At 35.5% G+C, this 24861-nt stretch overlaps 2 protein-coding genes and 8 non-coding genes across 11 annotated transcripts; 1 reads left to right on the plus strand and 9 right to left on the minus strand.

Annotated features, from left to right (window-relative positions):
* Positions 1-136: 136 nt before the first annotated feature.
* Positions 137-13675, minus strand: lpcat3 (lysophosphatidylcholine acyltransferase 3). 2 transcript variants are annotated; one of them, XM_065245877.2, is made up of 13 exons: positions 13524-13675; positions 12478-12585; positions 9899-10005; positions 9715-9808; positions 9271-9308; positions 6632-6810; positions 5416-5524; positions 4927-5013; positions 4215-4381; positions 3926-4073; positions 3144-3299; positions 2452-2576; positions 137-1590 (listed from the first exon to the last, which is right to left on the minus strand). In XM_065245877.2, the coding sequence occupies exons 1-12, from the start codon at positions 13606-13608 to the stop codon at positions 2457-2459; spliced, it is 1398 nt and encodes a 465-aa protein (XP_065101949.2). In that variant the 5' UTR covers positions 13609-13675; the 3' UTR covers positions 137-1590; positions 2452-2456. The 2 variants fall into 2 exon arrangements, 1 of the variants encoding a protein (XP_065101949.2); XR_010525344.2 differs by lacking the exons at positions 137-1590; positions 2452-2576 and having other exon boundaries at positions 3162-3299; positions 3389-4073.
* A 1762-nt stretch (positions 13676-15437) lies between these two features.
* LOC135743603 (U7 small nuclear RNA) lies at positions 15438-15492 on the minus strand. Its single transcript, XR_010530550.1, has one exon. It is a non-coding gene; the product is annotated as a U7 small nuclear RNA (small nuclear RNA).
* A 559-nt stretch (positions 15493-16051) lies between these two features.
* Positions 16052-24841, plus strand: tpi1b (triosephosphate isomerase 1b). The gene is made up of 7 exons (XM_065245878.2): positions 16052-16243; positions 17312-17435; positions 17531-17615; positions 18317-18449; positions 18549-18634; positions 18742-18829; positions 24231-24841. The coding sequence occupies exons 1-7, from the start codon at positions 16132-16134 to the stop codon at positions 24347-24349; spliced, it is 747 nt and encodes a 248-aa protein (XP_065101950.1). The 5' UTR covers positions 16052-16131; the 3' UTR covers positions 24350-24841.
* Positions 17995-18048, minus strand: LOC135743600 (U7 small nuclear RNA). Its single transcript, XR_010530547.1, has one exon. It is a non-coding gene; the product is annotated as a U7 small nuclear RNA (small nuclear RNA).
* On the minus strand, positions 19134-19189 carry LOC135743604 (U7 small nuclear RNA). Its single transcript, XR_010530551.1, has one exon. It is a non-coding gene; the product is annotated as a U7 small nuclear RNA (small nuclear RNA).
* LOC135743601 (U7 small nuclear RNA) lies at positions 19695-19748 on the minus strand. Its single transcript, XR_010530548.1, has one exon. It is a non-coding gene; the product is annotated as a U7 small nuclear RNA (small nuclear RNA).
* LOC135743605 (U7 small nuclear RNA) lies at positions 21527-21582 on the minus strand. Its single transcript, XR_010530552.1, has one exon. It is a non-coding gene; the product is annotated as a U7 small nuclear RNA (small nuclear RNA).
* Positions 22019-22072, minus strand: LOC135743599 (U7 small nuclear RNA). Its single transcript, XR_010530546.1, has one exon. It is a non-coding gene; the product is annotated as a U7 small nuclear RNA (small nuclear RNA).
* LOC135743606 (U7 small nuclear RNA) lies at positions 22569-22623 on the minus strand. The gene has a single exon (XR_010530553.1). It is a non-coding gene; the product is annotated as a U7 small nuclear RNA (small nuclear RNA).
* LOC135743602 (U7 small nuclear RNA) lies at positions 23252-23305 on the minus strand. Its single transcript, XR_010530549.1, has one exon. It is a non-coding gene; the product is annotated as a U7 small nuclear RNA (small nuclear RNA).
* Positions 24842-24861: the final 20 nt, after the last annotated feature.

Genomic DNA, 24861 nt, shown 5'->3' on the forward strand with positions numbered 1-24861 from the left:
ATCACAGACAGGTGCGTTTGAAATCCTCTCAATCTCAATCTGGGCTTCAGATGTAGGAGCAACACTGCAAGATGACGTCATACAAAGCCTGCGATAGCACAACCCAAAAACACCAGAACACATGTATTCATTGTAATTTTGTTAAAATCCAGCATTTTAATGAATATTAGAAAAACAGTTTCATTTAAAACGTTTGTTCTCTCTTTTGGTAGCAATAAGGCAAAAGTAGTTCATCCTCTCCATAACAATTAACTCTACATTAACATTTGCAACCACGTGTATAAATATTATAAAACATTTGAGATGCTACAGTGAGTCCCTGCTCCCTTGGATTGTGTCTGGGTGCAGAACTGAAAAATCGCTCTCACTGAAGTGTGATGTACATTTGTGCCAACAATCTTCAATATGTCATGTCGTACAAAACGGATTTATGAAGGCAAATATATGTTGGAATAACTGAGAGCAGATCACAACGTCCTGAAGGCAGAGAAAGATTTGGATATACCATGAGAGATACTGAGACTATAGAAATAAAAGAGAAAGTTCACAGTGCAATGCTTGAAAGTGAAAGTTTTTCAACATTACACAACACTTCTGCAATCTGAATAACATAGCACTTTCCTGTTAACAGGTTTTAATAGTGCTCTGCTAAATCAACAATAGCGAGCAGTGTGAAATGTAGGCAACAGTTAGTTTATTGCCCACTGGGATCTCAATGTACGGTGTAATACTCTGCCCTTGATAATACTGACACAAATTTGCCCTCATATTTTAACAGATTATGGTAAATAGTGTATAGATGCCATTTCTGTGTTTTCACTCAAACAATGGACAAAACTGATTCACTTAACGAAGTGAACAATGGAAATAGAAAGGGTGAGATTAACGGACATACAGCGTTACATGGAGTGAAAGAATGAGATGGTCGGATGAACGGGTGGATGTAACCTTTCATTGAATCAGTGTCCAAATGCTTAAAAAAACAGCAGCTAGCATAAACCCCATAAAAAAGAAACCCCATGAGTTACCTGATTACAACAAAAACTGTTACATACGGTAAATGAAAACATTCATTTAGAATTGCCAGGCAATGCTGAGCATTCACTGTACACACTTTGTGTTTCACATATCAGTGTCTTTTATCAATTTAAGTGAATATGGGTTTGTGGATGTTCTTCAAGCAAAGAAAACAAAAAAGATCTCATTTGTCTCCATCCCCTCTAAAAGTGCATGTGTGACCGGTTCTCTGACTTCGGAAGCGGGAAATGAGATCATTACTGAGTAATGAGTGCAATGGCATGAGCATATACAGTATCATTATTTTCATCAACCAAATAGCAGTAAATCGCCTTTAACGAATATTGAACCTCAAACTGCATGAATCTCTGCAGCTTTAAACCCTATTCATTACAGTCCACCTCAACACTTCCCTCTAAATGATTAACATTTTTACACATACAGTACATCATTGTTGTATGTGTATATAGTAATATATATATTACTAAAGGCCTTAAAAGTTGTCCCCGTCAGATCCTTTTTAAAAGTCACAGTTTATCTCAATTTACTTCAGACAGCTCCAAACAGAGATACCTGTAAGAGAGAGAGAAAGAGAGACAAATTGTAATATTTGACATATTAGCACACAACTGTTTCACACTTGGTCTACTGCACCAAAGTCTAAGGCACTAGTACACTAATGTAAAAAAAAAACTAAATGGCTTCTTCAGTCAAAAAGTCAGTATTTAAGGTCACCTCCCTTGGCAGTACCCATATCTTTTACTTTTTTAAGGGATACCAAAGTCCTGAGATCATTAGATTAGATTAAGAAATTAGGGTTTGGTTTAATTTCATTACTACTGCTATAGTGTAAAGGGGCATGTACACTAAGGGGTTTACACCTGCGGCCAGCGTATGTTTTCAATGGTTTCCAATGAAAGTGCTATGCTTAAAGGGGGGGTTCAATGGTATTTCATGCATTCTGACTTATTAACACAGTTATAGAGTTGTTTTCTCATACTAAACGTAGGCAAAGTGTCAAAAAAGCAGTTGGACGTGTTACAGAGTATTTCTGTGCCGAATGCACTTCGCCAGGGTTCGTACAAGTTTCGGAAAATTTTTTACAGGTCCAACTGACGTTTCAGGGGTTTTCTATACGTATCACTAATGAGTGCTAACGTTACAAAGACGTAATTCTTTTATGGTTTTGCGATTATTTTGCAACAGATGAAATTAATACACATCAGATACAGTGTGCAAGGTTTATGTACGTGACAAATTTATAGGATAACGAATACGAAAAAGCGCATGTGAAATTACTTCAGTGTGCAAAGATCTTTAGTCTCTGAAAACAAGGAAAGACACAGTAACAGAAAACAGAAATGAGGGAGGAGTATGTGTGATAAAAAGAATGAAAGAGAAGGAGGGAACAGATAGATATTACAAATTTTTTACCATTTTTAATCCTCCTTTTCGTCACTGCCTCTTTTTCGAGGCACAAATACCTTACGGAGGTACGGCAGGATGAATAAGGCAGTAAGGAAAAATACATGACCGCAGAAATATGCGGAGGAGTAAACCTGAAAAACCAAAGAATCAAATATAACACATCAAGAAGTCATGGGAGTTCAGGATCATCAAGTCTCAATTTATTTATAAAGCACGATTAAAAACAACTCCAGTTGACCAATGTGCTGTACAATGATATAAAAGATGTATAAATAATAAAACAAATATAGACGGTTTCATCGGACGCACGTTCTACACGTCTGGATCCGAACCTTACTTCCGGTTTCGTTTTTTTAATGGTCTGACTAGTTGCTAAACTAATCTCTTGAACAAATGCCTCGTCGAAAATAACAAATGTTTTGGTTTCCTAGGTAATCTATGTGTTGTTTTGTTTGCTTGTTATATAAATAAACTATGTTTAAAGAACTTTGTTGTTATTTATATTAGCGGAGTTTACCGGAAGTTACGTGCGGACCGCGACAGCGGCGTGTTTATGTTGTTACTGCTGAAACGGTCTATACAAACCACATAAACATCAGACAACAAACAACATCACAAGTCATAGGCCTTAGTAAAAAAGTATATTTCTTACTTTGATTTGAAAATATGTCATGTTCTATGATGGTAAAAGTACAAACCTTGAGCCACTTGTCATAAGTGAAGAGACAGAATGGCACTAAAGAGTACCCCATAAAAAGCCAGTGAATTAACTGCTGCACTACATAAATGAATGGATGGAGAGGGCCCTGGGCTATAGACGTCAACACTGGACTGTCCCGCACAAGAGCCTGAGCCTGCAAAAACATTATAATAAAGCATATTATTAACAGTCAGGTCACTGGAGCTTTTGTGTAAGAAAATGTGCACAATGTTTTAATATTACCTAGAGTCAAAGTTCACCCAAAGTGATTTTCTTTGCTCTTGAGGTTAGTGATCAAGCTGTAGCACCAGCCCTCCAAAAATTGGTTGGTACAGAAAGGACATGCAATTTGTAAGCATTCCATTGACTTTCATTCAATGCACGACCTTTGATTTTTTGCCAGGGCAAGGTGGTTCACTACACTCTCTCATAGCTGTTTCATTGTTAAAGCTTTCCTTATGACAAATAAACTTCGGCAACACATGAAATCTTTCTGAAATAATCGAATACTCTGTGCTACACTGTTTATACACTTCTGCTAAAGTAAACTTCATATTGAATTGAATCTGAACAGTCAGGATTTTGCCCAACAGCTTTCGTTGAGCAATTTAGTTAGTTCAACTACCTCAAACTCAAATTTGATTTTACTGCATTTCCTAAGCCTGTAACTTCAAGATCTGTGGATGGATGTTACCAAAGCATGTGGTTCACAGACTTTAGTCATCTTGATTCAAAACAACTTCACACCTCAGCCTGCTATAGCAATGTTGCCATGGTTACCTGCTTCTCCACATTGACAATGATGAACTCCATGGAGAAGCAGATGAAGTACCCTGAGTGCAAGCCGTGCCAGACCGCCAGAAATAACAATGTGAACATCTGAGACAACAGCTTATTACCCAAGAACTTCAACCTCTTAAAAACATGACTGTGATGGAGATGAAAAGACAAAGAGAGAGTAAATAAATGAATGCATAAACATATACAATAACATTTTACCCCAAAAAAGGGGGGTGTTAAAAATGTCTGATTCAAGTAAATGGAAATGGGATATAAAAAATGTGCACACCTGGCAACCCAAGCATTTGTGTTGATGTTGAAGGAGTTGATGGTGCCTGTAAACAGTGGTGTAGTCTCAAATAACCACACCCTAACATTGGCACAGGAATCCCATTGGTGCTCCCCTTTTTCATCCTTCCCTTGATAGCCCAGCCCAGAAAGTATACACACACCTTCCTAAAATACATATATACAAATGAGAGAGAGAGAGACTTGAGTAAACTCCACTGACCTTGGACGTTCATTAAACATTACACAGGCAGCATCTGGTTAAATTTAATTCAAATTGGCCACGTCAAAATGAGAAAGTGGGAATTGGTGCAGCGACATCTGTTTGCAGCAACCATATGAAGTGATAAATATGTAATGTGCTGAATTTTATACATTTTGGGGGCAACTCAAATGTTCAATTACTTTTTAGGGCCCATGTAAGTAAATCAAACAAACAAACCAAATATACAATTTTAATGCTAGAAAACCTGTTCAGCATCTTCAAGCCTGAACAGGTGTAGCGTGTTACGCTACTTCAAGGCTTGTAAAACAAACAAAGGGCCAGTTTCACATTCTCCAAAAATAAAGCCATGCCTATTACTAGCTTGTTACTCAGCTAACATTTCTCTAAGAGCATATTAACTGACAGTCTGCACAGCGTGAAGTGTAATGACTCTCAATTATCTCAAGTGTATTCTTTACAGGCGTTTGTGGTCGTGCCGTTTACTCACCGTGATCAGCCAGCAGCTGATGTACTTGTACAGATTTATTTTTACCCACAGAAGGATATAGAAGCACTTGTATAGGAAAGGCTGAGCCTAAACCACAAATTAAAACAGAAAAAGCAATAAGCAACTTTTCATTATGATCTCCCGGTGTGATTTTATAAAAAAAGACAAATCGCACCTTATTAAAAAAAAATCTAATTATAAAAAGCTTCGCTTCATTTAAGTTTATAAAACATCAGTGAATAAGTCTATATGTGTCTGGGGAAGGTGGTTCGGTTAATGATGATGAATATTTTTCAGCAGATTTCACAGTTTGTACAATGCAATTATAACTCTCACATAGCAGCAGCTGTAATGCAGATAACCCGCTTGCAGCAAGCATTTTCCATTTTCAAGGATATATAAATAATGTCCAAATGAATTTTAATCCATAAACACCTAGATTTGAAAACACTGAACATGTGTTGTGTCTGTATTCATTGATTCACTGACCTCATACTCATCTGTTAAGTAGTAGCTATCTGGGTAGTATGGACCACCTATCGTAAAGATGGTTAGGAAGATCATACCCAAAGTAAATCTCTTCATTGCTGGAAACACACTGCAAAAGAGAGGTGGGAAGTGTTTGATTCATGTTAGTTCATGAGTAAGAATTATTTTAGGACAAGTTGTGATTAAAACCAGCACAGCCAAATGGTAAACAGTTAACGCTTGCTAGTATACCCTCACAGCGTAGGTGTGTGCTAAGAACAGGACTAAAAAACAAAACCGGTTTATAGTTATTTATTTATTTATTTGTATTGTTGATCCCTTAAGCTAGAAACACAAGACAAAAGAAAACAACAGCGACTGCTTTTTCAAAAGCCTTCTTTCAAACTCCAGCTCAATGGAGCGATTGTTACAAACACCATTGTAATTCAAATTATAATTGGTGACCGAATCTGTGAAAAACCCGTTAGTCATTTTTTGTAATGTACATAAAGAACATTTTGTGAAAATAATAAATAAAACTTTGATATATTTCAGGTCATGTCAAAGATAAAAATCAATGAATAAAACCAAACAAATTACATTGAGACTTTAGCCTGGATTTCACAGATGAGGTCACCTTTTTTTTTTAAATATGAAGCGTTATTAATCATAAAAAAATACTGGGAAATATTCAGTTAGATGACATTATTAAACACCTATTCAACTTTCTATAAAATGTAGAAAAGTATTACGTAATACTAAAGTCATTTTATGGGAGTCACGCCATATTTGCAATGCCTCCAGGTCTTGTTAGAACAAGACAAACAAGATCTGTTGATTCTGCGCATGCGCAAACTCCCTCTCCCATAGGATTACATTATTGATGATTGGCTCTTTTTACTAGGAGGCGGGACTAGAGAGGCCATTCTGACCGCTGCATCTCCCCCATTCATATCAGTACCAGTGACGCATCTTGTTAATAATAAATATCTTTGGTAAAAATCAATAAAGCTCTTAGTTGCATGTTTTGTCCGTACTGAACATAGTATTGAGAAATGTTTTCTACACATCAAAAATATGCCTTATTAATAAAAAATGATGTAATTATTCAAACACGCTAGGGGCATGGCCATTCAAACTCATAAACTGAAAGAGAGTCAATCCTTCAATTCAGAATCAATCATTTCTATGACAGAATATTTTGAGGCTTATGTATCTGTTTCTAATTTGTGTTTACCTGTTGGGAGGCTGACCAGGGCAATCAGACATCTCTCTGGACACCAGCTTCTGGTAGTTTCGTAATGTGAACTGAGGCCCTACAAGGAAGCCTCCATAGAAGTATGAGAAACCAAACACCTCCAGCAGAGATGGTGTAGAGTTGAGAGCAGCCAACTTTTGCTCTTTATTCTGCTGAGACTATAAATAATAGTACACATAACAATAACTGAAGATGTAAGACTGAAGTAGACACTGTCAAAGACAGATCCAAAGGTGCACTGTGTACATTTTAGGGGGATCTATTGACAAAAATGCTATTTTTTTAACCTAACTATAATGATAAAGACCTTACGTAATGAACTGTTATGTTTTTATTACCTTAGAATGGGACGGTTTTTTTACATACACCGCAGGTCTACTTACATTAAAGTAGAATTTTTTTTACAGTATGTTTTTAAAGGGACACTTCACTTTTTTTAAATATGCTAATTGTCCGGCTCCCCTAGAGTTAAACATTTGATTCTTACCGTTTTAGAATCCATTCATCTGACCTCCAGGTCTGGCGCTAGCAATTTTTAGCATAGCTTAGCATAATCCATTGAATCTGATTAGACCATTAGCATTGTGCTAAAAAATTACCAAACAGTTTCCTGACATTGAAAGTAACCAAAGGGACTATTTTCGGGCACTGTGTGATATCACTGCACCCTCTGCAGTCATGTTACAGCAGCAAAGTCCTTGATTATTACTAGTGATGCACCGATGTATCGGCCGCCAATATTTATCGGCCGATTTTTGATGAATTTGAAACCATCGGCATATCGGCAATAGCACGAGAAAGGCCGATACCGATTGTTTATTAATTAACTGCATAAAGAAACCCATTATATGTAAAAAAAAACATGTTAATGTTGTTAATAAAATAAATGCTGCATAGCAAAAACCACCTTTGAAGGTTGTCATGCTGTCTTAGTATATTTGTTTTAGCTTAATTTGTGCCTCTCTTATTATGTTGGTCAGTTGAATGTTAATTAGATCCAATCCATGTTCAGTAAAAATAATTTGATGCAGAAATAAATTAGCAAATAGACCAACTTTATAGTATTGTATACAAGTGTTTAATATCGGTATCGGTATCGGCCAGAAGTTTTCTGTTTAAATCGGTATCGGCCCAAAAAATCCTATCGGTGCATCCCTAATTATTACGCCAGAATGAGAGTATAGTTCCTAACCATATCTGCCTAGAAAATCTCAACTTTTAATTTTCCGACGGTCTTTGTACACGATGTAACTACAGAAGAGTCAAGTTTTAAACAGGAAAAATTTTGAAACTCTTTGATTATTTTTTAGCGCGATGCTAATGGTCTAATCAGATTCAATGGATTGTGCTAAGCTATGCTAAAAGTGCTAGCGACAGACCCGGAGATCAGCTGAATGGATTCCAAAACGGTAAGAATCAAATGTTTAAGTCCGTTTAAGTGCTTTTGTCCCTATGTTGTCTCAGACTAGGACATGTTTGTACAGTGGCCCTACCGCAGTTTCTTCCGCATTTGGAAAAAAACAGGTGACGGACTGAGCCTTGGTTGCAATTTGCAATCTCACCACTAGATGTCGCTAAAATCTACACACTGCACCTTTAAATCTAAATTAAAAAAAGAATTCTACAAGATTTTGTTCATAAATTGGCTAGTATTTAAAAATATTGTTTAAATGTTTGATTTCTAGATCTATGTCACTAACACAAAGAAAAATGAATTCATATATTTTTTCATCGCAAAAAAGTCATAACTGCAATAATGTTAAAAACTTATAGTTATATACTTATGAACAAAAAGGAAGTTCCATTATCAAATATAATTTTATAATCTTTACACCCTCAATTAGATATTACAAAGTTATTGTGTTATTGTGTAAGTGTGTGGGCTTGATGCCCAGGGAACACACATACTGATAAAATGTGTACCTTGAATGCACTCTAAGTCACTTTGGAAAACAACAAATAAAAGTCGGCACACCAAACGACTCTCAAAATTTTCTTTAACAATTTGATTTCTGATCAATTTAGGATGGGAAAACATATTTGTTGAGCCAGTGTAACTAACAAACAAGTGCGTGGTTGGACTTGCTATGTTCAGTACAAGTTAGTAATCTAATGGTGACACTCTTCTCCTTTAAAAATCTGCTAAATAAGCTATGCTAAATTACAGAGGAAGAGATGAACAAAGATATGACCCAAACCCAAAACCACACAAAAAAGTCTGTTGAAATAGCAGAGGGCTGATTGCAATAAAAGGCACAGATGAGCTAACAGAATACACATTTACGATCAAGGGAACGCTTCACCAATGACAGACATTCAGAAAACACTACACTTCACCTTGCCAGGCATCATTACATAATGAATATATATAGCAGGACGTCTGCCACAGAACTGAAGAAGATACATTGATTCCTTAACAGCTCAATTAGATTCAAATCATGCATAATTGTACAAACAGCAAGAGGAAAAGGAAAAGTTGCGAGATAATGATATGAGGAGAAGAGAGAGAGAGAGAGAGAGAGAGAGAGAGAGAGAGAGAGAGAGAGAGAGAGAGAGAGAGAGAGAGAGAGAGAGAGAGAGAGACAAAAAGACATGTTTAAAAAGTAAGTCAAACTCACTGGTTCTTTTCCACCATCATAGTAATCAAGTGATAAACCTACAATCAGAAATTAAAATCATCATTCACGCACTTGCCATAAATGAACAACTACTTATTACGAGAAACAGATTTCACCCATTAAAAAAAAAAAATAACAATAACAAATGTACTAAAACTACTATTATGTCCGCATGGTCGTGGTGCATGATACTCTGATAGTAGCTGTATGGTATTCTCACCTGAGAGTATCACAATATGATAATCTTTAGTACAATAGTATATAGCTATACACCCTGACATTACTATCTTACACCACCTTGTACCATGGTACTGCCACAGTGCTGATTTGTAATGGTACAACTACGGTAGATGCTTATGTACCCTGCACTGTGCAAAATGTGTCTTCTTTTTGTAAATACATAAAACTGTGGAGTAATAAATAAGGAGGAGCCATGAATCTTACCAATAAGTTTTAGCGTGAGGACACAGTGTGGCATGGTCCATTTGATATCATACTCATCTGTGGCAGTGTAGTAATAACCCGTCAACAGATATATCTGCCACACAAACATTAAGACACTTAAATACATTATCTTAAAAGATAAAGAAAAAGAGACAGGGGTGATTAAGTGGGTGTGTCTTCTCACCATCTGAAATATAAAGCTAGTCAGGACACATGTCACTGTCCTTCCCATCAGCCTTAGCAACAGGAACTGAATGATTATGCATATGAAAGAGTGATAGACCTGAGACCCTAAGATGAGGACAGAAAGAGACTGTGTTATTGCATATCATCCATGTGGGGACAATATTACAGTTTATAAAAAATATGACATTTTAAAAGTTAAAGGGATAGGTCACCCAAAAATGAACATTCTGTCATTATTTACTCACCCTCAAGTTGTTCCAAACCTGTATACATTTCTTTGTTCTGATGAAAACAAATTAAGATTTTTAAAGAATGTTTTTCACCGAGCAAATCTGGGGCACCATTGACTTCTACAGTAGGAAAAAAATAATACTAAGGAAGTGAATGGTGCCCCAGATCTGTTTGTTTTTTAATTTTTAAGTAGAACAAAGAAATTTATACAGGTTGGAACAACTTGAGGGTGAGTAAATTATGTCAGAATTAATATAAATATTTTTTATATTAATATTAATTATTATTTTTAATCCACAAAGAAAAAAGTTAAAGAAAGTCTAGGCAATGAGGGCAAAAGATGCGGATATAAAAATATCAGAACAATATGAGCAAAAAATGAAATAAAGACAAAGAGAGACAGACCTGCTGTTATATCCAATTGCAGCATTTAGAAATAAAGAAATCAAGTGCACAGAAATAGAAGCACATATCAGTTAAGAGTCACATTTTTCAACACAACATTCATCTGTTTTCAATAGATTACTTTTTAGTTGCCACTCATATTCTCATTAACTACACTCTTCCCATTAGAGGTCATCACAATGACAACAAGACCTCATGTCTCTATGCAACAGTGTTTCTATATATTTGGCAAAGCCATAGCCAAAAGGAAATGACCACAGACTCGCAAATATAATACATAATATCATAATAAATATAATAATACAATATAATAGTAGTTTTCATAATGTACTGTTTTAATCATAATAATGACAATCATAATATTTTAGTGTTTTAGGGCAACTGTTTTTAAAGTAAGAAACTGAGGATGTACATTTAAAATATCTTTTAACCCTCCTATTATATTTGGGGTCAAATATGACCCCAAAACTACTTTAACATCTCTGAAAAATATGCTAATTGTATTTTTAAACCATAAAACCTACTTTTTGACTTTTCCTTGACACGTTTTGACTTAAGAGTTACTTTTAGCTTTGGTTAAAAGTCTCTGCCAAATATATAAATGTACATATAGTACACACAGTGTTCATGTAAAACTGATCTAATGAGTGTTTTTCACTACTAATATGCGAAAAACAGGAAAACTTGTTTATTTTTTTTTACTAAATACACACTTAGTTTATCTGTTACAAAAGAAACGTTTTCATAGAAATAATTATGTTAAATGAACAATTTATGTTCAATTTAAATAAATAAAAAAGTTATGTTTTTTCCCTACAATTAATTGTACATTTGAAGTTATTTAGCATATATTAAACATTAAGGGGTGGTTTCCCCGACAGGGATTAGCTTAAGCCAGAACTTGTCCTTAGTTTAATTATAAAATATAACTAGTTTTAACAAACATGCCTTACTAAAAACATTACGGGGCGGTTTCCCGGACAGGGATTAGCTTAAGCCAGAACTTGTCCTTAGTTTAATTATAAAATATAACTAGTTTTAACAAACATGCCTTACTAAAAACATTACGGAGCAGTTTCCCGGACAGGGATTAGACTAGTCCTAGACTAAAATAAAGCTGTCCAAACTGAAAACAACTTGTACTGACATATCTTAAAATACATGAGTGCTCTTTGTTTTACCTCAAAATGCACAGAAGTAATGTTTTTAGTAGGGCATGTTTGTTAAAACTAGTTATATTTCCTAATTAAACTAAGGCCTAGTACTGGTTTAAGCTAATCTCTCCGGGAAACCACCCCTACTTGTTTGCATCTGCAGGACTAGTCTAATCCCTGTCCAGGACACCGCCCCAATAAGTGTTTAAACATAACAAAAGGGGTTAAACCATCTTCTGTATCTTTCACAAAATCAACCCACATAAGAAAAGAGCAAAACTGTCATTTCACAAATACTTTTAAGGCTTAACACCAAAAAGTCACTATTCTAGTGTGATTATTAATGTGTCAAGCAATTCATAGGATAGTTGTTGACATTGCAGTGATGCTTCAATTTATTACTTTTGCCATTGTTTCAATGCAAATGAGCTGACATGCCAGAGTGACTGCATAACAGCACCATATATGATATTTAAAACCACTAACTGTCAAGTCAACCACTGAGTTCCTGAGAACTGATGATTAAATTTCGAGGAAACATACTCAACTACATTATAAGGAAACACATCTTTTAAATCCATTAAAGTCTCATTGAAGACGGGTAAGATTTAGACCATGAATCTCTAGCTGATGAGCACATTTATAGATTATAAGTGTGACAGTCATGTGATTATGACCTCTGTTACTCAAAAATGCAACTGGGTTACAGAAATGTAATTGAAGTAATAATGCTTTCATTCAGTTCTTTGAGCTTTTCTCTTTTTCTGCTCTGCCTTATCTCGCTTACCAAAGTTAAATGTGGCCAATGCCAGCCCAGTAAATGTGTGGAACAGATGAATAAACGTTGCAGACTGATAAAAGAAAAACCACCGGTATGCCAGTGCAAAGGGATAACCTAGAAAGGAAAAGAGAGAGAAAGTAAAAAATATTATGATTAGACACATAGCACGATGCATTTGGAGACATACTATTCCTGACACAGTGCTCAAATGAACATGTGTTACAGTGCATCAACAAGCTGACAAGACAAACCCTTCTCTTTATCTCACACGTGGCTTTTTCTGTGCGTTTTGCCATGCACACAAAAAACAAGAAGACATTTTTTGGAGTTTAACAACAAAAATGTTTCACATATAATCACGCACAAGTTAAATTCTAGAGGAGTTCCATTAGGGTACTAATCATCCTTCTGGATTATATTAAACACATATATACGCAAGCATGAAGGAATCCATGCATTACAGCACTTTTTTACATTAAATAAAAATATTACATGTTAGTGCCAATAGTTTGGCAAACATGGAATTCATGCAAATGAGCAGGAAACTTAAATGCCCTATGGTAGTCTGGTTGTACTGGTCAACCAGGTTATTGCAGTACACCAGACCAAAGTACATAACCCCACTATCTCCTCTCTCACTATTCTTATCTATGACTATGTGTAATCCGAAACCTTCAAAAGCATAATTTGCATTGAACAGTTACAAATAACTGTAAGTCAGAGAAACACAAGGCTAGTGCAAAATGAAAAGGCAGCAGCTGTCAAATAAAGGTCTGACGACTTTAAGTAGTTGCAGTTTTGTAGGTGCAGGTTAAGTGCATATCTCGCGTGGCACGCAGGTCGCACTGTTCGACCTTTGCTTTGGGGACGAATTAGTCAGATCGGTGTGTGTTAAGCAATGTAAAGCTGTTTGAGGTGCTGAAAGCAGGTTAGACAGCTTTGACTTAAGCACACTTCTACTGTACAACTACATAACTGTCCACGTTTCCAATGACACTCATCACAGTCTAATAGCAAAGCGTAAAAGATCACACTGAAAGTCGTTCACTTACCTGATAATATAGACAAAATCAGTCGAACCGCCGGTTCGGGTGAACCTAAATATTCAGACAAATTCTCCATGAAGGGAGCCGCCATCTTTAGTGTGTGCGGAAGTAGCTGCGGTTGAGTTTCCGTGAGTGTGTGGCGCTCGTGAGGTCTCCACGCACTCCTTAACTCCGTCCTCCCCTCCTTTCCTCCTCCTCTCTCCACTTCTCACGCCATTCACACCAAAACCATCCACTCGACCTTTACTCCAAATTTCAGTAAACTTCACGTGCAATACTATTTAAAAATTCATTCAAAGCACCTAAATATCTCCTAGTTTACCAATTACGTGGTAAATTACCACAAATTAATAATGGTTTCATTCAAGTTGTATGACTATGTTTTTGGTATTAATTAATTATCATTTGTAAAACCATGGTTAATTTGTGGTAATTAAGTGGGTTTTTTGTAGTTAAAGTTAATTTCCGTAAGTGTATGGTTACGTTGTATAGTTGAAGAGGGATTCATTTCAAATGCAAAAATACTGTAAAGCAAATAAGTTTAATAAAGTAAACTGTTTGTGAATTTGTGTTATAAAGCAGTGTGACACGACTGTCCTCTAGTGTTTCAATTAATTTATGACATCCCCAAACAAAGAGTTGAAGTCGAATTAAAGGGATAGTTCACTTTAAAATGAAAATTCTGTTATCATTTACTCATCCTCATGTTGTTTTAAACCTGTATGAATTTCTTTTTTTCTGATGAACACAAAAGAAGATATTTTGAGAAATGATGGTAAACACAAAGCAGTAAGTTACATAGACTTCATAGTAGGAATAAAAAATATGATGGAATTTAATGGGTACCGTCAACAGTGGGCTTACCATCATTTATCAAAATATTTTCTTCATCATTTATCACAATACTTCCAACATATTTTTTCCTACTATGGAAGTCTATGGTCATTTACTGCTGTGTGTTTACCATCATTTCTCAAAATATCTTCTTTTGTGTTCATCAGAAAAAAGAAATTCATACAGGTTTAGAACAACATTGGGATGAGTAAAAGATGACAGAATTTTCATTTTAAAGTGAACTATCCCTTTAAAGTAGGACTTTTAGGGGCGGTTTCCCAGACAGGGATTAGACACTAGTCCTTGACTAAAATAAATGTAAGAGCTCCCTTACGAAAATTAACCATGGTTTTATTGTGGTAAAAGTGTAGTAACCATGTTTTTTGTGTGTATTGATTACTATCAGCAAAACCATGGTTTTACTACAGTAACCATGTTTTTTTTGTTTTAACTGTAGTAAAACCATGGTTAATTTTCGTAAGGGCTGTCCAAACTAAAAACAACTTGGACTGACGTATTTTAAGATATGTCAGTCTGACATATATATTAAAATACATCGGTGCCCTTTGTTTTGCCTAAAAATGTATAGCAATAATGTTTTTAGTAAGGCATGTTTGTTAAAACAAGTTATATTTCCTAATTAAACTAAGGCCTAGTCCTGGTTTAAGCTAATCTCTGTCCGGGAAACCACCCCTACTTGTTTGCATCTGCAGGACTAGTCTTATCCCTGTCCGGGACACCGCCCCAATAAGTGTTTAAACATAACAGAAGGGGTTAAACCATCTTCTGTATCTTTCACAAAATCCTAATCCATAATTTCCTAATTAAACTAAAACTCCTGTTTTAAGATAATCCCTGTCCGGGAAACCACCCCTTAAAGTTTAACACACGACTACGCCTTAATTAGGATTTTTGCATTATTTATATTCTTTATTTCAATATATTGCACAAACTCTAATCCAAACTCTGGCTTTAGACTGCAACTATATCTACAAAGCAAACAATCCTTCACATAACGAATTTAAAATTGAATCACCTCCATTGAAATTATAATAAAATAAATCTTTTTTTTTTAACTCAGAATGGATGGGTTTCCTTTTAAAGGAAACCTTCTTGACAAATACTAAAAGAGCGAATTTCCAATTTAAAATTTGTTAAGGTGTCCTCCTCATTATTTTCGACAGTCACCTGGTTTATGGTGACCAGATACCGGGTTAAATAGATACCTGTATAATTGAACCCAGAAAACAATAGAAGCAAAGCTTATTGTTTATTTGACAGATACGCGCTTACTTAATGTGGATTTTTTTCCTGTCATTTTTAAACATTATTTGTAGAGATGTCATACTCGAAAGGCATTGTGGGTATGTAAATTTAAACCCGCCCACAGATATTACCGCCCTCTACTGGCCTCCTTGGTAAATGTTGGACGTCTAAACAAGTTATGTTGACGTTTCAATATTACTTGAGTTATAAACATAAAACAAAAATATTGCTTAACCAACCATTTTCAACAATAATGCAAAAAAAAAAAACAATACGTACATTATTCCTTGGAGCAATCATGCAAATAAATCACTGAATATGAACTTCACTATCATGATCACACGCCGTTTACGTCTGCGGGCGTGCTCTTCACAGCCAATGACAGCTACCGGGGCGGAGTTTCTCAACCCACGTCTATATAAACTCAAACCTAGCATCTCTTCCTCGCTGTCTCTTCAACTGAACGATACCCTCTGCTGTTACAGTCAGTAATCAAGTCAGGACTTCTGCAATCATGACTGGCAGGAAGTTTTTCGTCGGTGGAAACTGGAAAATGAACGGCGACAAAAAGAGCATCGAAGAGCTCGCCAAAACATTGAATAGCGCCAAACTGAACCCAGACACCGGTGCGTATATCATACTGTTTGCTCTTCACTAGCACTGCAAACCCAGGCCTTTTGGGGTAACGTTAGCTGCATTGACCCTGAGATGACATTAGTTTATTAGAAGGACTTTTGACAGATAGTCAATGCCCGTTCACGATTGAACATCTAGCTTACTCGTCGAATGCCCTCGTAACCGGATGTAGTTATATAATAACTTAGCTGTAAAGAATAATGCTCTTTTCAGATGCTAGCTATTTTGATTGAAGTGACAAATACTCAATCACTTCAGTATCCAACTTGCATCCTAAAATTTAAACTGATGTCTTGTTATAAATTAAAAGTGCAAAAAGGACCACCTGCTTATTATAACCTTACAGACCAGCTTTGATGTCGTTGTCATGTTTTGTGAATGATGTAAATCGTACGTCGTGATTGAAGGGTTAAAGCTTCAAATGGGTGTGTGATTTGCAGCACGTAGCCTCCTCGAGTCCGCGTGCATGTCAGGCCCTGTCAAATGTCAGCGTGACTGCGGTGATGATTTTATGCGCAACGAGGGAAAACAAAAATTATTTTCAGATTCCAGGTCGATTTGTAAAAAACAAAAATGGACTTTGAATCGGTAAAGTCGTACCGTTTGTACCCCGCCTCTTTCATTGATAGTTTTATTCACGGACTGAAACACGAAGCATACAGTAAACAGCTCATGTATAAGACTGTACACTACAGACATCTCATACGTGCGTTATAGTTTATAAGTAACCATGGCCTCTGTAGTATGCAGTCACATCAGTAACCTTTTCTATTGCACACTTTGACCTTTGTGAACAGGATCCAGTTGCCAAAGATGAGTGACCTTTACACTAGAGTGGCGAACCGTGTTTAATTTAGTCTGACCCAAGATTATTTTACAGTATAAATGCCACCTCATATAAATTCCCCATAAAGATCAGCCTTTAAATGTAAAACCATTCATATTCAATTTAGTATTCAACATTGCTTTCAACAGTTTTTTTGAACAATTTTGAGAGAGATTAAAATGGGTAATTTTCTAAGTGATAGCTGTACTCATCTTTTTTTCTTTTTTTGCAGAGGTTGTGTGTGGTGCCCCAACCATCTACCTTGACTTTGCCAGGTCCAAGCTGGACCCCAAGATTGACGTAGCCGCACAGAACTGCTACAAGGTGGCAAAGGGTGCCTTCACTGGAGAGATCAGGTATAAGGCAAAAATCCCAAAGACACTTCATCCATGAAGATAAAATATTCAGTGTCACAATATTTATCTCACATTTAATCCGTTTTTTCTTTTAGCCCTGCGATGATCAAGGACTGTGGAGTAAAATGGGTGATTCTGGGACACTCTGAGAGACGCCATGTGTTTGGAGAGAGTGATGAGGTATCTCATTGCCTTATGCATTCGATTTAAGTGTATTATGGCAGTCTGGTGTGTCATCAATGAAAATGTTACACTAAAATTCCTGAATTTGTGTTTTAGTGCCCTCTAGAGTCCACATTAAGTTATGTCAGCCTTAACGCTATATGAATCAAATACTAGTAGATACACTAATCAAATATTTGTGAAGTAGATACTTACAGGAAATAAATCATTTAATATACAGTCCTGGTATTGCAGATCCATAAGATTTTTACATTTTGTCTCCTTGTATATATGTATGCACACTGCAGCATCACATGGTTAACCACATAATTTCATATGCACCTTATTAAAATACAACTCAGCATTGCTTTAAAACTTTCTTTGCAACAAACAGAAGAGGGGCTTCCTTTTAAAGGAAACCTACTGGACAAATACTAAAAGAGCAAATTTCCAATTAAGTGTTTGATTTGTGTACTGCTCTATTTACTTTCAGTGGGCACCACAGTGATGGTTACCCACTCTTGCATAAACAATAGAAACACTTTTGTATGCAAATCACACTCCACTAAGCTATCAACCTTTCTTTACTACTAATCATGCCTTAAACACAATACATAAAAGTGTCTTAATAATACTTCATCACTATTATCACTAATACCAACTTTGGCAATATCTTAATATTGTTGCCACTTTTTGCTAATGTTTGTTGTTCCTGACAGCTGATTGGTCAGAAGGTGGCTCATGCTCTTGAGAATGGTTTGGGTGTGATTGCCTGCATCGGTGAGAAGCTGGATGAGAGGGAGGCTGGAATCACTGAGAAAGTTGTTTTTGAGCAGACCAAGTTCATCGCAGGTATCTTTTGATTAAGTGTATTAAGTATTTAATTGAATTTAAATGATTTGTGATTTTTAAAGATTGTTTATTTAAAGTCTGTATCTTTATTTCTTTTAGATAATGTTAAAGACTGGAGCAAAGTGGTTCTTGCCTATGAGCCGGTTTGGGCCATCGGCACTGGAAAAACTGCATCACCCCAACAGGTAAAGGTTTCAGCACAAACATTTAGATTATAACTTCCCAGAGGATTCATAAAAATTTTCACTCGTCATGTACAGTGGAGGTAAATCCCTTTTCTACTAATTTCTAGGCTCAGGAGGTGCACGAGAAGCTTCGGCAGTGGGTGAAGACCAATGTTTCAGAGGCTGTTGCCAACTCTGTCAGGATCATCTATGGAGGTCAGTAATCACTCATCATTTACTGTCAATCTTTTTTATGCACCATGCATAATGGGTTCCTTAAAAAATAACCTTTCAGACAAATACTAAAATAGTGAGGTTTTAAGATGTCAATACACACATTTCTTAAAGCTTACACTGTATAGGAACATCACTGATGACAGCTTCATGGGTACATTTTTAAAGTGCAGCCAATACTCCTACTAGCCATGCTGATTGTGGATGAACACATTTAATAAAGCATGCTATTAAATGGTTTTAGATATATCCCAAAGATATGCTTTTCTAGTTTTACCAATTTTAAGGGGGTTTTCTTTTAAAGAAAACCTGCTTGACAAATACTAAAAGAGTGAATTTCTGTCAGGCTGTTGTCAAGTGAGGGTGTCCTATGATTTTTAGTAGGTATCTCAATCAGGGTGACTAAAATAATCAACCATTATACTATAAAATGAAAGGCATTGTGTGTATGCAGATGGAAACATAACAACTTACACAACTCAAATTGTGCTTAGACAAAATATTTTAGGTCTACTTCTATTCAGTTTTTAAAATATTGAAAACAGGTTAATATATTGTTTAACAAAACCAGAAACATACATTAAGCGTTGTTTTTATTTTTTTATTTCATGAAACATGTAAATTTGGACTTCTCCTCAACAGTCTAAAATACTTGCTTTAAAACTATTAAAGGTACCACAACTATCCAAACTTGTATGCTTTAATATCCCCACAAAAGACTCAGTAACTTTCTGGGATTGAAGTGCTATGTATCAAAGTTTATAAGACCATCTTCTCAATAATGAAAATATTTGCTTGAAAGGTCTGCTTACAGTTTTATAAAATTCTTTCATTTTGACCATCATAAGAGGGTTTCCCTTTAAAGGAAACCTACTAGACAAATACTTAAAGAGCAAATTTCCAATCACTGGTTGATAAGTGAGGGTCTCCTATAATTTCCATTGGCTATCTCATTCAGGGTGACTGAAACAATCAACCATTGTACTATAAGTGAAAGGCATTATGGATATGCATAAGGAGCTCAGATGCAAAAGCTACTAAACACCACCTTCGACAAAAATGAGATCATGATACGTATTTTCTTGACATGTATATACTTTTGCTTTAAATCCCAGCCTCGGGCATTCAGAAATATTGCTTTGTTGGCAGAATCCATTAAGACTCTGAAATAAAATGCTCATTACATGAAAACATGTCAGAAGCACTTGAAGGCTTTTGCATCTGAGCTCTTCAAATGTAAAAACACCTACTTGCACAACCCAAATTGTCCCTGGACTAAAATATTTTGGCTCTACCTCTACTTAACACTTAAAGATATTGATGAGCGACTTTGAAGCACACTTCACGAGACTTCAAAACATTTACGAATCTTTTGTTTCGAATCATTGGTTCGGAGCTTGTTCAAAATGGCCAAAGTCACATGATTATAGCAAACAAGGCTTCATTATGTAATAACCGTTTCGAAATGTTTTAAAAATCCGACGATTCACCACTAGGGGAAGTTGATCACTAATGACCAGTGTAGGTGAACTCGGGTAAGTTTTATGATAAAAGTTCATAAAACATTCATCCTTCTGACTAATAACACTACCATTTTGTCTACTTTTTGTTCATAGACAGATTTAATGACAAAAATGTGCAGAATTAAAAAGATTTCGTTTTAATGATGTGTTTGTTTTAAATAAAACTAAAAACACAGAATACACGTTTAATTATGTCTTAATTAAATTAAATACTTTATTTTTCTTAAACATATTTTTAGAACAATCTTGCTATTATTTTGTAAAAAGTGTAAAATATTTGGACATATATTGCTGCTTTTACACTATTTTGACCAGCAGGTGTCGCCAGCGTGTATGGTGTTTCAAACGCTTCGAAAAACTGAATCAAATTACGAAACAATTGGTTCTAAGCTTCGTTTCTCCCATCTAGTGATGGTCGTTTTCAAAGCACTGCTTCATGAGGCTTCGAAACATTTACGAATCTTTTGTTTCGAATCAGTGGTTCGGAGCGTGTTTCAAACTGGCCCAAGTCACGTGATTTTAGCAAACGAGGCTTCATTACGTCATAACTGTTTCGAAACGTTTCGAAAATCCGACGATTCACCACTAGGGGGAGTTGCTCACATGACCAGTGTCTAATATGTTTCGGTGAACTCGGGTCAGTTTTATTATAAAAGTTCACAAAACATTTATCCTTCTGACTAATTACACTGCCAATTGTCTATTTATTGTTTATAGACAGATTTAATGACAAAAATGTCCATAATTAAAAGGGTAGTTAGTTTTAATGATTTGTTTGCCCTAAATAAAACAAAAAAACACATAATACACTTTTAACTATGTCTTAATTAAGTTAAAAAAAAATTTAAACTTATTTTAATAAAAATCTTGCTATTTTTTGTAAAAAAAAGTCTAAAATGTTTGGCCATATCTGCTTTACACTATTTTGACCAGCAGGGGTCGCCAGCGTGTGTGCTGTTTCGAACTGCTTCGAAAAACTGAATCAATTTTCGAAGCAATTGGTTCAATTGATTCGAAGCTTCGAAAAGCTTCGTTTCTCCCATCACTAACTCCTGCTAGCCATACTACTTGTAGGCAGAAACATTTAACAACGCATGTTATTAAATTGTTTTAGATACATAATTTCAATCTAAATATCTGATTTTCACAACATTGGAAGGGTTTCCTTTTAAAGGAAACCTACTTGACAAATACTAAAAGAGTGAATTTCTGTCAGGCTGTTGTTAAGTGAGGGTGTCCTATGATTTTCAGTGGGTATCTCAGTCAGGGTGACTAAAACAATCAACCATTATACTATAAAATGAAAGGCATTGTGGCTATGCAAATATCAACATAACTACTTACACAACCCAAATTGTGCTTGGACAAAATATTTAGGTCTACTTCTATTCAGTTTTTAAAATATTGAAACCAGTTAATATTTTGTTTAACAAACCAGAAACATACATTGGGCATTGTTTTTTTTCACGTACATTTGAACTTCTCAACAGTCTAATATACTTGCTTTAAACTATAAAAGGTACCACGACTATCAAAACTTGTATGCTTTAATACCTTTTAACTTATTGAGAAGACCATCTCCTCAATAATAAAAAACATCTGCTTCAAATTCAAAGTTCTAACAATTCTCTCATTTCAACCATCATAAGAGGGCTTCCCTTTAAAGGAAACCTACTAGACAAATACTAAAAGAGCAAATTTCCAACCATCTGTTGTTTAGTGAAGATGTCCTATAATTTCCATTGGCTATCTCATTCAAGGTGACTAAAACAATCAACCATTATACTATAAGTGAAAGGCATTATGGGTATGCAAATAAGAAGCTCAGATGCAAAAGCTACTAAACACCACCTTTGACAAAAATGAGATAATGTATATACTTTTGCTTTAAATCCCAGCCTCAGGCCATTAAAAAGTATTGCTTAGTTGGCAGAATCCATTAAGACTCTGAAATAAAATGCTCATTACATGAAAACATGTCAGAGGGTTTGCATCTGAGCTCTTCAAATGTAAAAACACCAACTTGCACAACCCAAATTGTCCCTGGAATCAAATATTTTGGCTCTACCTCTACTCAACACTTAAATATATTAAAAACAGGTTAATTTAACACAGAATAGCAAATAAACATTAAACTATATTGAGTGATATAATAAATCCATACTTCCTTGAGTAAAATCTTATTTTTAAACCAAAAAGTGGGTTTCCTTTTAAAGGAAACCTGCTGGACAAATACTAAAGAGTAAATTTCTAATAATCTGTTGGGTAATGAATGTTGTCTCTTTTTTTTACATGGGAATCTTATTCAGGGTGACAGCAGATACTACCGATTATATAAACATGTCACTGCTATATGGGTGTGCAGATTTAAACACGTCTACTCATACAATCCACATTAGGTGGGTCCCAGTTTAGAGGCTGGATCCTTTAGAGGGCGGAAACTTTAATGTTGTCACCTGTGCCCAATGTATCTTGGGATAAGCTACAAAGGATTCACAGGTTAATTTGCATTTAATCTCTTGTGTCAAAGAGCTGAATGATAATTTATTGCGATGAAGTGCGTCACTACGGCGTGCCTCTTATTGCATAGTTTCTGCCTTTTGTTTACACAGAAAGCGTTTTGTAAATGTTACGGCAATTTTAGACCTCATTGAAGGACAACCCCAGAACATTTATGGGATGCATTTTGTGCCAATTTTACAGAAAATCTATGAGATCAAAGTGCTGTTTATATTGGGGTTAAACATTAGTAGATCATACCTACTTAAATTTCATGAAAATCTGAGAAATAAGAAAAAATAACACCAATAGTGCCTTCAGATATCTGCTTTAGGAACATCAAATCAAAACTTTGAATTAAATCTTTCATTTGACAATTAAAAGGGGTTTCCTTTTAAAGGAAACCTACTGGACAAATACTAAAAGAGCAAATTTCCAACTAGCTGTAGTTAAGTGAGAGTGTCCTATGATTTCCAGTTGGTATCTCATTTAGGGTGACTGAAACAACCAACCATTACGCTATAAAGTGAAAGGTGTTAATATGTGTATGCAAATGTGACCACACTAACTTACACAACCTAAATTGTTCCTGGACAATAATATTTTATTTCTACCTCTATTCAACCTTGTTGCAGCCCAGAAAAGCAAATATTTGATTATATTAATTGATAAGATTGAACAATTCAGTGGGTGTCCCCCTCATGGTGACTGAAAGAACAGCAGAGCCAATTGTAGGAAAGCATGTCAATGGCATTATGGGTATGCAAATCTGACCACGTACATGCCTATAACACATTTGAACATGAATATTTATGACATTACAGAAATCTATTTTTGTTTTAACTATAAAATCCAACAATACCCCTAACAATTATCAAAAATCTCTCTATACCCAAAAGGCTTGATATTCTTTATATAGAAATCCTCCAAAACAAACACTTAGAGAGGCTCGTAATCAGTTTATGAAATGGTCTTATTACTCTACTTTTAATATAGGTACCTCACTCATGGTGACCAGCAAACATATATTAATGTAACTGTAACACACAAAGGCATTATGGGTATACACATTTGAACATCCCTCTTCATTGCTACGAGTGAGACAATTTCATGGCCAGCTACACATTCCAACACAATGCGAGTGTACTTTATCACTATAAGCACGAGTGAAGCTGTGCTATTAAAGTTTTAAGCAACAGGTTTGTTTGACTGTTTAAAAGATTTAATGACGACTACATCCAAAATTATTCCCAAATATAGTCAGAAAACAGAGGTATGTGATGTGTGGCGGTATTTTATAAATAAAAGAACATATATTTTATACCTCTTTAACTCAAACTGGACTTTGTTTACTGTTTCAGGGTCTGTCACTGGTGGAACCTGCAAAGAACTTGCATCTCAGAAAGATTTGGATGGCTTCCTGGTGGGCGGTGCTTCCCTGAAACCTGAGTTCATTGACATTATTAACGCAAAAGCATAAAGAACTAAACATCATCAATGTAAACTTCGTGGCTTTGGTCTGGTCTCCAACCCTTTTTTCTTTAAAAAGTGTTATTGTGAATTTGTTGTCTGTTGTTATATTTTTGCATTGTTATACTAAAGGGACAGATTGACAAAGATAACACACTTAAAGGTTCTATTCCACATAAAGATGTGCAATCAAGTGTACTACTAATATTCCACACACGTGTAGTGGACTACAGACATGTATGAACCATGCCTTTACTTGAAAAATGTTTACCAACATATATGTGTGTACAGCATAAACAATCTAAAGTCAGTCAACCTAAGTGTCTTTTTAATTCAAGTGAAACTACTTTCCATAAATGTGGTTATCCCACTGTTTTCTGGTCCCTGAAAGAGTTTTATGTAATCTCTAAATGGCCTGTCCTGAAGGAGGCACTTATTGTTTGTATTTTACCATTATGCATAAAGGATAAGGCAAAAATATTCAAATAAATGTTATAGCGGAGGAGGCCTACTTTGACTTTT

Source organism: Paramisgurnus dabryanus, chromosome 13 (assembly GCF_030506205.2).
Source record: "Paramisgurnus dabryanus chromosome 13, PD_genome_1.1, whole genome shotgun sequence".
Lineage (NCBI taxonomy): Eukaryota > Metazoa > Chordata > Actinopteri > Cypriniformes > Cobitidae > Paramisgurnus > Paramisgurnus dabryanus.

Excerpts from the sequence above, each read along its gene's own strand:
- lpcat3 (XM_065245877.2), bottom strand. The coding sequence starts at position 13,608 with ATGGCGGCTCCCTTCATGGAGAATTTGTCTGAATATTTAGGTTCACCC. Across the intron at positions 9,809-9,898 it reads CTAGCTTTATATTTCAGATG|ATATATCTGTTGACGGGTTA; the intron begins GTGAGAAGACAC and ends TTTGTGTGGCAG. Across the intron at positions 4,382-4,926 it reads TCAGCTGCTGGCTGATCACG|GAAGGTGTGTGTATACTTTC; the intron begins GTGAGTAAACGG and ends TATGTATTTTAG.
- tpi1b (XM_065245878.2), top strand. The coding sequence starts at position 16,132 with ATGACTGGCAGGAAGTTTTTCGTCGGTGGAAACTGGAAAATGAACGGC. Across the intron at positions 17,616-18,316 it reads TGTTTGGAGAGAGTGATGAG|CTGATTGGTCAGAAGGTGGC; the intron begins GTATCTCATTGC and ends TGTTCCTGACAG. Across the intron at positions 18,635-18,741 it reads AAACTGCATCACCCCAACAG|GCTCAGGAGGTGCACGAGAA; the intron begins GTAAAGGTTTCA and ends ACTAATTTCTAG.